At 54.5% G+C, this 10,512-nt stretch overlaps 1 protein-coding gene across 2 annotated transcripts; it reads left to right on the top strand.

Moving 5' to 3' along the window:
* The first annotated feature begins 907 nt into the window (after positions 1-907).
* Positions 908-8,811, top strand: Gpd1 (glycerol-3-phosphate dehydrogenase 1). Of its 2 annotated transcripts, XM_010623661.3 has the most exons (8): positions 911-2,807; positions 3,268-3,445; positions 4,282-4,422; positions 5,023-5,161; positions 5,545-5,657; positions 6,254-6,487; positions 6,686-6,792; positions 7,901-8,811. In XM_010623661.3, exons 1-8 carry the CDS (start codon positions 2,767-2,769, stop codon positions 7,995-7,997), a joined length of 1,050 nt encoding a protein of 349 aa, XP_010621963.1. In that variant the 5' UTR covers positions 911-2,766; the 3' UTR covers positions 7,998-8,811. The 2 variants fall into 2 exon arrangements, with proteins under 2 accessions (XP_010621964.1, XP_010621963.1); XM_010623662.3 differs by lacking the exon at positions 3,268-3,445 and having other exon boundaries at positions 908-2,807.
* Positions 8,812-10,512: the final 1,701 nt, after the last annotated feature.

The raw sequence follows: 10,512 nt of genomic DNA, 5'->3' as shown, positions 1-10,512 counted from the left end.
ATTCAGTAGCCAGCCCTTCCCACAATTTGGAGGAATTCTGAGGGGTGATTATTCACATTAACAAAAACATGGAATTCTGCACTTCTCCCTGCTCCCTTTCTAGTGATCCTCTTTTCCTCCTCTGCCATAGTTCAAAAAAAAAGAAGAGGGTAGCTGTGCATGGTATCTGCCTGCATTCCCAGCACTCAGGAGGCTGAGGTAGGAGGATTCCCATAAATTCAGGGTCAGCTTGGGCTCCATAGTTTAGTATTTTGAGATGGTCTCTGTATTTCAGGCTGACCTTGAATTCACCATGAAATTGCTGGAATCCTCTCAGCCTCCCAAGAGCTGAGATTACTGGTGTGTGCCACCACACCTGTCTAGTAGGCTATGTAGTTCAAGGCCAGCCTGAACTGCATAGCGAGATCCTGTCTCAAAAACAAAAAACTAAAGGGTATGTAGAGTTAGGTTGAGGGCAGCTGTGTTCCAAAATTGTCATTTGAAACAATTCTTTAATTGCGTGGAAAGAAAACACTTCAGCATTGCTTTGTAGTCAAACCCAACCCCTGTTCCTAACGTGGAACTTGGGAGTTGCCTAGACTTGAGCAGGGAAAGTAGAGAAATGTGTGGGGTGATAACTTGGAGTGGAGAAAATTGATGTCAGGGTCATTCAAATGACATCTCTTTTTACCCAGGCTATTTACAAGTGTGATGAGTGGCTGATGAATCATTTAATTTCAAGCAAATCTACAGTTTGCTCTTACAGAAAAAGCACTAGTAGTACAGATAACCCTGTGATGAGCTAGTTCTGAATCTTGGTGAATGCTTTTTTTTTTTTCCTCATGAGTTTATTGGTACTTTTTAGGGATACAGTACAGTAACATTCATCATTGGGATCTTGTACCTCTACATGACAGGTCTTGGTTCTCACTTTTCCTCCATCCCCCTGCCCTCCCCCCGCCTCCCCCAGTGAGTGCTTTGTCTTTGTCCTAGCTAAAATTACCTAAAGGCAAAGAGAAGGAAGCACTTAGGCAAAACCAAGAGGGTTAAGTATAAATGTCCATTCTCTGGGGTTCCTGTTCTGTGCCAGGGACAGAAATATCCTTTCTCTTCCATCTCCCATGATCAGTACCCCAGCTGGCAGCCTGGCACTGGTGCCTCATCTCAGTACCAGTGCAATAAAGGAGTGGGCTGTGGCAGGCAAGCTCTGTGTAAGGCTTAACTTTGTTCTAAAGAACAATGAACTACTGATTTCGTGGACCTTCTCCTTAATGGATACTCTGGCCATAGGAGAATATGGAGGGCTTTTCCAGGGCAGTCCTTGGACTTTACGAAATCATCTCCAGTCTTGACCTCCTCCCCACTTCTCTTCCTACTGTTGCACCCAGACTCTCCTGTGACCCAGTGCGCATTACTGGTGCTGGCCAGTGGTGACCCAGAGGGTGGTGACACCCACTCAGCAGCCTGCCAGACCAGAAGGTCAGCATGTGAGCAGGCAGTGCTGGTGCTGTCTGCCCTCTAGGCCAAGGTGCAGGCCATTGGAGGGTAAAAGCCTCTTTTTTCCACTTGAGACAAGCCTGGAAACCAGAGCTCCTCCTCCTCTTAGTCAAACAGAAGGCTGTTGACAGTGGAGATCCTGAAATTCTGAATGTGTGCCTGCTGGTCTCTTCCCTCAGAGTCACACACCTAAGCTTACTCATGGCTTCTGAGACCATAAAGCTCAGGACGACACAGCTATATGAGTTTTGGGAATAGCTGCCAGGCCCTGGTCCCCGTTTTGACTTTAGAGACCAGCTGTTAACCCGAGGGAGCTCTTCAAGTAGTAGTGTGGAAGTCCAAGAGAAGGAACTAAAGGGAACTTTGGCCACTGCCTCTTCTGTCCGTCAGCCCAGAAGAACTGTGGGCCTCGTGGCATCAGAGCCCTTGGACTGACCTTTCCCTTTCCTTTCTATAAGACATGCAAGTGGGGAGTGAGGCACAGAGAGGCCCATGGATGAAGTCCTTGAGACGGCTTCTGTGGTGACAAAGATGACCTTTGTCTTGTGTGTCTCCTGGGGTGTCAGATGTGGGCCGGGCTGCCTTCTGTGTGGCCTTCCCCTTAGAAGCAGCCCATGCCTGCCCATCCCCTCACCCACAGGCCAGCAGGTGCAGTGAAAGCTAGTGTGGGGCCAGGGGAGGACAAATGAGCAGCCGAAGGCGGGTAACTGCTGGGGGAGGGTGGGGGTGATTCTTACCTCTGAAAAGGAAACAGCGTTGTGGAGCACACCTGTAATTTTATCCTTGAGGGAGGCTGAGGCAAGTTTGAGTCAACTCGGGGAGAGCAGTAGTAGAGGACCCCAAGTTTCCACCCCCATTGCCTCGGGGTAGGGTTGGGGATGGGTTAATCTCATACCTGCTACTAGGGTTCGTAGGCTAGACACAATTTATCCCAGTGCTGGGGATCAAAGGGCATTGATGGGGACCAGTTATTTGCTTCTTATCTGGGGCTATTTCTTGGCAGAACTCAAAATGAGACCATTGCAAGGAGGGGTAGGAAATGACTGGGGCCAAGAGAAGCAGCTCGCCAGCACCCTCAGCTGCAAACCTGAGTAAAAGACAGCCTGGCCTCTGCCCCGTTCCCGTTCCCACCTGTCTCTCCCCTTTTCTCCCCTTTCCCTGGCTCTGCCAGACACTCTCCCTGGGCGCCAGCCTCCCAGCCACCCCTGGAGGCGGGGCTTGGCTGTACCCACGTGTGGTGGAGTTAAATGCTCCAAGCCGGCACCAGCAGCTCGGGAGAGAAGCGGCACCATGGCTGCCAAGAAAGTCTGCATTGTGGGCTCTGGCAACTGGTAAGCAGCTCTGTGAAGGGGCATGGAGGAGGACAGCTTCCCCGTGCACAGAGGGGCTGGGAGGGAAGCCGGAGGGCAGGAGGCAGAGCATGGGCAGGAAATGCGCACAGGACACAGTGCCCAGACCTCAGCCCTGTGCCTTCCTGGGCAGTGGCACCTACTCGCCATAGGGAGGCAACCAGAGTGTTCCTTTCCCTATCTGAAAGGCTCTTCGGGCTTGGGGGTTGGGATCAGAAGGCTGGCCTTCTTCAGCAGCCAAGTGTGAGGTAGAATGAAGGATCCTTTCTCTTGCCAGGTCATGGGGGCACACTTGGAAGAGGGGTGGAGATGACCACAAAAATGGAAAGTAAATAATCTGGTGGGGTGCTGTCAAGTCCTGGGATGAGACTACCCGAAACCCTGCCACTATTCCCTCCCTCACACCACACTCGCGCACTCTCTTGTGTTCCCCTCCTGCCAGGGGCTCAGCCATTGCCAAGATTGTGGGTGGCAATGCAGTCCAGATGGCACATTTTGACCCACGGATAACCATGTGGGTATTTGAGGAAGACGTTGGGGGTAGAAAGCTGACAGAGATCATCAACACACAGCATGAGAATGTCAAATACCTGCCAGGGCACAAGCTGCCCCCGAATGTGGTAAGCCCCAAAACCCCGCAAGGAAGGAAGGGTCTTAAAGAGGGAAGGAAGCAAGGGAGGGAAGTCCAGGAGTCGGCACTCAAGGCTGCTGAAAGCGGCCACTTGAGGTGCCAGCTGGACTTGGGAAGCACCTCGAGAGGGTTGCTGTGGACACGGACGCCCTCCTTCAGGCTCTCCTAGGCACTTTGTAGGACTGAGGAGAACCTGAGCACCTCCCCCCCACACACTTCCAGGCTCCCCAGCTGGGAAGCAAGGGGGAGAGGCCAAGGAAGTTGGTCTCCATGGCAAAGATTTCTGGTTGTCAGGCTCCCAGACTTGGGGTCCAAGTAGTTCCTGCCACAGGCTCTAACCCCATTATTCATTCACTGGGCTATTAGCAGACTTGGAGGCTGCTCCTTGGACTTCAGGTCTTTGGTCCAATCCGTGCGGTTCTCTCCCTATCTGGAGAGGGGAAGCAGGGAAGAGAGCAGGAAGGTTGGGGCTCTCCCTTCCCAGTTGGGGCCTTCTGAGGAGCGATGTGATGAAATCTTACTCAGCTTCTTCCTCCTGCCAAGTCCTGGCAGCCTTTGGCCTCCCTTGCTGTCCCCCAGCCAAAGGCTAGCAGTGTGCTGGCAAAGGGCTCCAGGAGTTCTCAAGAGCCCAGGACAGCTAAAGCAGGGGCAATGGTGGCAGGGGCAGGGAGTCGGAGGACTTGTTCCTCCAAGTTTAGTCTTCCCAGATTGGGTCCCTAACACCCTTTTCTTGTGCCCTCCTCTTTACCTCCTAGATTTCTCGAATGAGTTGCCTAGGGGCTAGGAGAGGTCCACCCAGCCCTTAAGCACCTGCTCGTCCCACAGGTGGCTGTCCCAGACTTGGTCCAGGCTGCCGCAGAGGCTGACATCCTGATCTTTGTGGTGCCCCATCAGTTCATCAGCAAGATCTGTGACCAGCTGAAGGGTCGCCTAAAGGCCAACGCCATCGGCATGTCTCTTATTAAGGTGCTAGGGACACCTTCATGTGGATGGGAACAGAGTGCAGCTAACTGTTGTGGGGATGGGGTGGGGAAAGCAAGCAGAATAGAAAATGGTAGGAAGAGACCGAGTTCCCAGAAAGGACAGAAGTTGGCTTTGGAGAGGACTGAGGGGGTCGCATGCCTGGGACCATGAGCTGGAGGTTGGTTGGGAAGTAAATAAGAAAGTGGTTTGGAGGCAGATGCCTGAGAGGAGTTGGGAGACTTAAAAGTAGTGCCTCAGGGATACGAGAAGGGCTGGTGTGAGGGCCATGAGAGGGATGCTGGTCTGGGACTGTGACGCAGGAGGTTGATGTAAGGCAGTCAGGAGGGGGTTGTTCAGGGATTCAGAGGGGATTTGAGGCCCCAGAGAGGTTTGGTAGGGTATGGAGAAGGAGAGTCTTCCCATGGCTTGCTTTTTCCTTGCTCTCTACCCTCCTCACAGCCAGCTGTGGCTGTGTTGGAATGGCATAGTATCTTTGGGGAGGGGAACTGATGAACAGTGGATTTGGAAAGGGCAGGATTTCTGGGTGGGATGCCCTCAGCTGGGCATAAGGAGCAGCTGATCTGAGCTCCATCCTGTGCCCAGGGGGTAGACGAGGGCCCCAATGGGCTGAAGCTCATCTCTGAAGTGATTGGGGAGCGCCTTGGTATCCCCATGAGTGTGCTGATGGGGGCCAACATTGCCAGCGAGGTGGCTGATGAGAAGTTCTGTGAGACCACTATTGGTGAGAGCACCCCGTATGCACCACAAGCTCTAGTTGCTTCCCCTCCCCAAACTCTTCGCCAGCCCCTGTGCCACCTTCTTCCACCAGGCAGGGAGAGGAAGAAGGGTCAGAGGTGAGGGAGGGTTGGGGCATCCCCCAAGGAAGGGGCTGCAGGTCCTGCTTAGACAGATGTGGGAAGAGCAGTCACGAGTCCCCACCCTTTGACAGGCACAGTGGCACATGCCTGTGGTCCCAGCTACTCAGGAGGCTGAGGCAGGAGCATGGCTAGCGCCCAGGATTTGAAACCAGCCTGAACAACACAGTGAGACCCTGTCATAAAAAAAAAAAAAAACCCAACAAAAAAAAAGGTCCCTCCCGAAAGCCTTGCCTGTTCTCCACTTAAGGCTGCAAGGACCTGGCTCAGGGACAGCTTCTGAAGCATCTGATGCAGACTTCCAATTTCCGGATCACAGTGGTGCAGGAGGTGGACACAGTAGAGATCTGTGGGGCCTTAAAGGTGAGAGGGGCACAGGGGCAGCTATAGGTTGAAGGTAAGGCCCCAGGGGAAGGCTTGGCTCATCTCTGCAAGGTGCGGATAGCCCAGCCCTCACTCTTGGGCAGCCGCTCACCAAAGAACCTCAGAAGCAAGGATCGGGCACTCAGGCAAGAGGAACTAGAGTGTCCTTCACTGTCAGGCAGTGAACCCTTGTCCCTCTCCGTCTCCTGCTCCTTGTGGGAATCCCTGTCCCTGGCTCGGGGTGGGGGGCCCAAGGGCAAAAGGAGATGCCAAGATTAATGGGAGACAAGGTGACACCCAGAAAGGCTCATGGCCAGAACTACAGAACAGAATGAAATAGTCATGGATGGCAGAACCAGTTGAGAAGAAAAGTGGCTCTCAGAGAATGTCCTCAGGGATGGATTACGGGGTGGGACCTAAGGAAGAGGGTGCAGAGGGTGGGAAAACCTAGAGGTGGATGTAGTTTAGGAGCACATCCACTGCATTTCCCTCATTTAGCATGCATACCTTGACGTGAGGGCAGAGGCAGGTGCGGAGGGCTCTGGTGGGGCTGCTGGAGGGGGTCCTTCCTCACCCACGCCCTCTACTTCCCAAAGAATATAGTGGCCGTGGGGGCTGGCTTCTGCGATGGCTTGGGCTTTGGTGACAACACCAAGGCGGCGGTGATACGGCTGGGGCTCATGGAGATGATCGCCTTCGCCAAGCTCTTCTGCCGTGGTCCTGTGTCCTCTGCCACCTTCTTGGAGAGCTGTGGTGTCGCTGATCTCATCACTACCTGCTACGGAGGGAGGAACCGCAAGGTGGCCGAGGCCTTCGCCCGCACTGGAAAGGTGGGAATGGGGTGCAGGGAGGACGGAGGGTGGGCCCCGTGGGCGCCGTGGCAGAGGTGCTTAGCAGGAGGCAGGTCTTCAGCACAGATACTATTATGAGCCTTCCCACTTTTCTTTCCTTCCAAGAGCCCAGACTTTGCAGTTCATGTGACAACCCTGCTCTCATATGTCCATCCACATGTCCTCTTTTCTTTACAGTCTATTGAGCAGCTGGAGAAAGAGATGCTGAATGGGCAGAAGCTTCAGGGGCCCCAGACAGCCCGGGAGCTACACAGTATCCTTCAGCACAAGGGCCTGGTAGACAAGTGAGTGTCGGCCTCAGTCCCAGGGGTGAGGGAGCCTCAGGCCAGATGTGGTCCCCATTCACCATCTTCCTGAACGCTACACGATCTGTAAAGTGGGTGGAGAGGGAACTGTAACATCACATTCACAGTTTGAAACGGCAGGATCACTCAGTTTCCTCAGCCAGTTCATGGCCTTAGGCTCGCTCTCAAACAGTGCTCTTTATGCTGCATGGCCTGGACCCTGTTGCAGAGCCTCCCTGTCTTCTCCTTGTCCTTTTCTTTCCTTCTTTTTTTTTTTTTTCTGGTTTTCTGAGACAGTCTCTTGCTATGTAGTTCAGGGTGGTCTTGAACTCACTACTTAGCCGAGGCTGGCCTTGAACTCGTGGTGACTCTCCTGCCTCAGCTTCTCAAGTGCTGAGATTATAGATATGTGCTGCCATGCCTGGCAACTTGTCCTTTCCCTGGGGGTGGGAGCTCTGGGGGAGCGTTAGCTTGTCTGACTGTCCTACCTCTTCGTGTGTCCCGCTAACGCCAGCCCTTCTTTCCCCTGTCCCCTGTCTTGGGCACTGAGGAGGATGGCTCTGCTTTCATGTCTCCTTTCTAGGGAGTACAGTGTGGGATGGGTGGGCTGAGCAGAGCACATCTGAACTCTGTTGTCCTGGGAAAGAATCCTAGAAGAGTGTGAAACAGGTTCAGAAAAGCAGCTCACAGCTCTGGATTAAGGGAGCCTGGGCAAGGATGGCAAAGGAAACTGGCACTTACTGACACTTTCACATAATGCATACACGTCTTCACGATAAGTCTTATCTCCACTGCTTTGTGATGTCGATGATTCTGAGGCTCAAAAGGGTAAATGGGGTACCCAGTTGGGAAAAACAAAACAAAACTTGCAATCAGGGGATCACTTAGGGAAGTTCAACATGACAGGGCGCAGGGCAGCTAGCAACCTGACCCTACACTCGGTGATGGGGAATTTGAATTCTCTGCAATTGAGAGCCAGAGTCTGCCTGAGCTCCATAGTGATGCGCGGGGCTGGGGTAACAGTGAGGGTGAGGAGGTAGCTGAGGACTAGGGGGTACAGAATGGACCAAGAGCAGGAGACTAAGCTGGGTATCGCCCTCCTTTCTAGGTTCCCGCTGTTCACGGCTGTGTACAAGGTGTGCTACGAGGGCCAGCCGGTGGATGAATTCATCCGCTGCCTGCAGAACCATCCAGAACACATGTGAGTGGGCCAGGGCCCAGGATAGGCAGCTCTTCTACCCAGCGGACACAAGCAGACGCTTGCAGCAGTTCGGTCACCGGGATCTCCAGAACTCCTCAACAAGCAGCCGTCTCAGCTTTTCATTGGAGGACGGGAGGCGGCAGAGGCTACAGCTCTGCCCCACACCTGGAGGTCTGAACTGCTGGGAGGCCTGCAGCTTCTTGCTGGAAATGGAGCTGCCCTCTCTCTCCAGATGCAGAGCTTTCTCCCTGTCCCAGGGAAGGGCAGAATCAAGCCCAGTGCTGCCTGCTCTCAGGGTGTGTGTGGGGGAGGTGGGAGGAGGGGACACTAGGACAAGGGCTGCCAGTTGCAGGATTGCACAACCAGGAAACCCAAAGGTACCTTAGCCATAGGAGGGACGAGGCCAGGGCTGCCGAGGAGGGATCTGAGTATTTTAGCTGACACAGCCCCAGAACCCCCTTCCTGACTGGTGCCAGGCCCCACACAGCATCAGTGGATCTCAGCATTTGTTAACAAAACACAAAGATCTGAAGCATCCCCTCCTAGCTTCTCCTAGCAACATTTTCCTCTTCAGAAACCTGGGGTTGTCCCTTTTCCTCTTCCCTCAGGCCACCCTGGCATAAAAGTAGCTCCCTGCTGGCATCTCTGCCCCTGGGGTTTGCTATTCTCCCCAGGGACTTGCTGGACCCTACATCTTTGCCAACTCCTCCCCACCCTGCGTGACCTTTCCAAGTCTTCCCTTGCCCTGCCTGCCAGCAGCCTCTTTGGGGAGCAGAAACTTAATCTGCTGACAGCGACGCCTTTGCGTAGCAAGTTCACATGGCTTGGTCCCTGTGACCTTTGTATTCGTCCAGCCTCCCTGTTCGGAGCTCTAACTGGAAGAAGTACATATAGCTGGGCCCCTCCTGCTGTTTACCTCCCCAGAGCCCACCCTGGCCCTACTGCCTCCTCCCCAGCCCTGTACCTCTTTCTTCTGAGCAGCCACCACAGCTAACCAGCACCTGGCATCAAGGCCTGGGGCCAGATAATGGTCCCACGTTGGTGGGTGCTCATATTCCGGAGCCAGCTCCTCCTTCCTGAAGGAGGGTCTTCTAATGAGGTCCTGACCATCAGAACAACAGGAGCCAGGAAATTCAAGGAGGAAGAAAATAACCACCCTGCCCTCGGTGGTGAGGGAAGAACAGGAGGGGGAGAGGAGTGCGCGTTACACTGGCCTCGCTCCAGCACTGGGTGGCAGCAGGGGAATGTCCCAGGTCAGCAGCCCAGGCCCTAGCTATAAATAGCCGGAGAGCTGAAAGGTTCCTGTGTCCAGCAGGGTCTGCGCTGCCTCTTCCCGTTTGGCAGCACCTGGCACACTGGTATCGGGCAGGTTCTTGTTACCCTAGCTCCCCGGAAACCAGGGTGTTCCTCTTGGCTACCTTTCAGAATTCAGTCTGACTATGAAGGGCTGAGCTGCTCCAATCAGGCTGCAAGAAATGGGGCACAGCCACCTCAGGCCTGGCTGGGTCGGGTGCAGGCTCTGACAGAATCTAGCGCTGTCCTTCCTGGAGGTTAGGATGGGCCAGAGACCTTCCAGCACCTTTGCCTACTTCTGTTCAATTCACAATGAACTGTGAATCAGGTCTGCCTGTGAGTCGGGTCACCTGTCCACCCAATAAAGCGTGTTTTTTTTCAGAAACAGTTGAGGAGGGACTTCACTGGCATTGCGTGTGCTGTCGTGCATCACTACATGCATGTTTTTACCCTTACCACAGGACCAGTGAAACACATCCCTCCTTCATAACGGCAGCCACTCTGTGCCAATCGTGGCGCACGCTCAGTCCTCCTCCTTCCCCCCGCCCCAGCGCCCCTGGCCCCGTCTTCCCGGAGTTCATCAGGGGTTTTATTACGCCACCTGCAAAGGGGACCCCTGGTCAGGGCCTCGCGGTGCCCTCAGGTGTTCACCTGAGCTCCGCCCGCAGCCAGACCACCCGGAGGCTACTCCAGGCTCTAGGGGGCGCACAGTCCACTCCGGAGAGCTGACTCCGTGAAAGTCTACGGAGACGTCACCGCGGCGTAAGCTGGAGATTGGATGATTCTCGTTCTAAAAGTTCCGCTTCCCGAGCTCTAGTCAGTACAGACGTTCTCTGGATGAAGCATAACCACAACCCCCAGAATTCTCTTTTTTTTTTGGTACCGGGGATCGAACTCAGGACCTTACACTCGCTAGGCAGGCGCGGCGCCAGCCCCCAGAATCCTATGGGCCTCTCCGACAGGAAGGCTCGTTTGAGGATGAGCCGCCCGGAAAACCGACCCGGAAGCCGGAAGTCCAAAGCCGATCACCACAGGGGGCGGGATTTTGCTGGGCAGGCGCCGGTTTGCTTCCTTGGTTGGGAGCAAGTCCTGGAGGCCTAGAAGGGCGGGAGAAGGGGCCGCTTTCCACAGCAGCAGCTGAGGGTTCGGGGTCGTTCTCGGGTCACCGCCCGCACGTGTGTTGTTCCGGGCGTGGCTTCGGTCGTCTTACAGAGCTGTGCTGACCG

This window comes from Fukomys damarensis, unplaced genomic scaffold, assembly GCF_012274545.1.
Source record: "Fukomys damarensis isolate Sample0158 unplaced genomic scaffold, DMR_v1.0_HiC HiC_scaffold_15, whole genome shotgun sequence".
NCBI classification, from domain to species: Eukaryota; Metazoa; Chordata; class Mammalia; order Rodentia; family Bathyergidae; genus Fukomys; species Fukomys damarensis.
The sequence above is the reverse complement of the archived record's forward strand: the minus strand, read 5'-3'. Positions and strand labels throughout refer to the sequence as shown.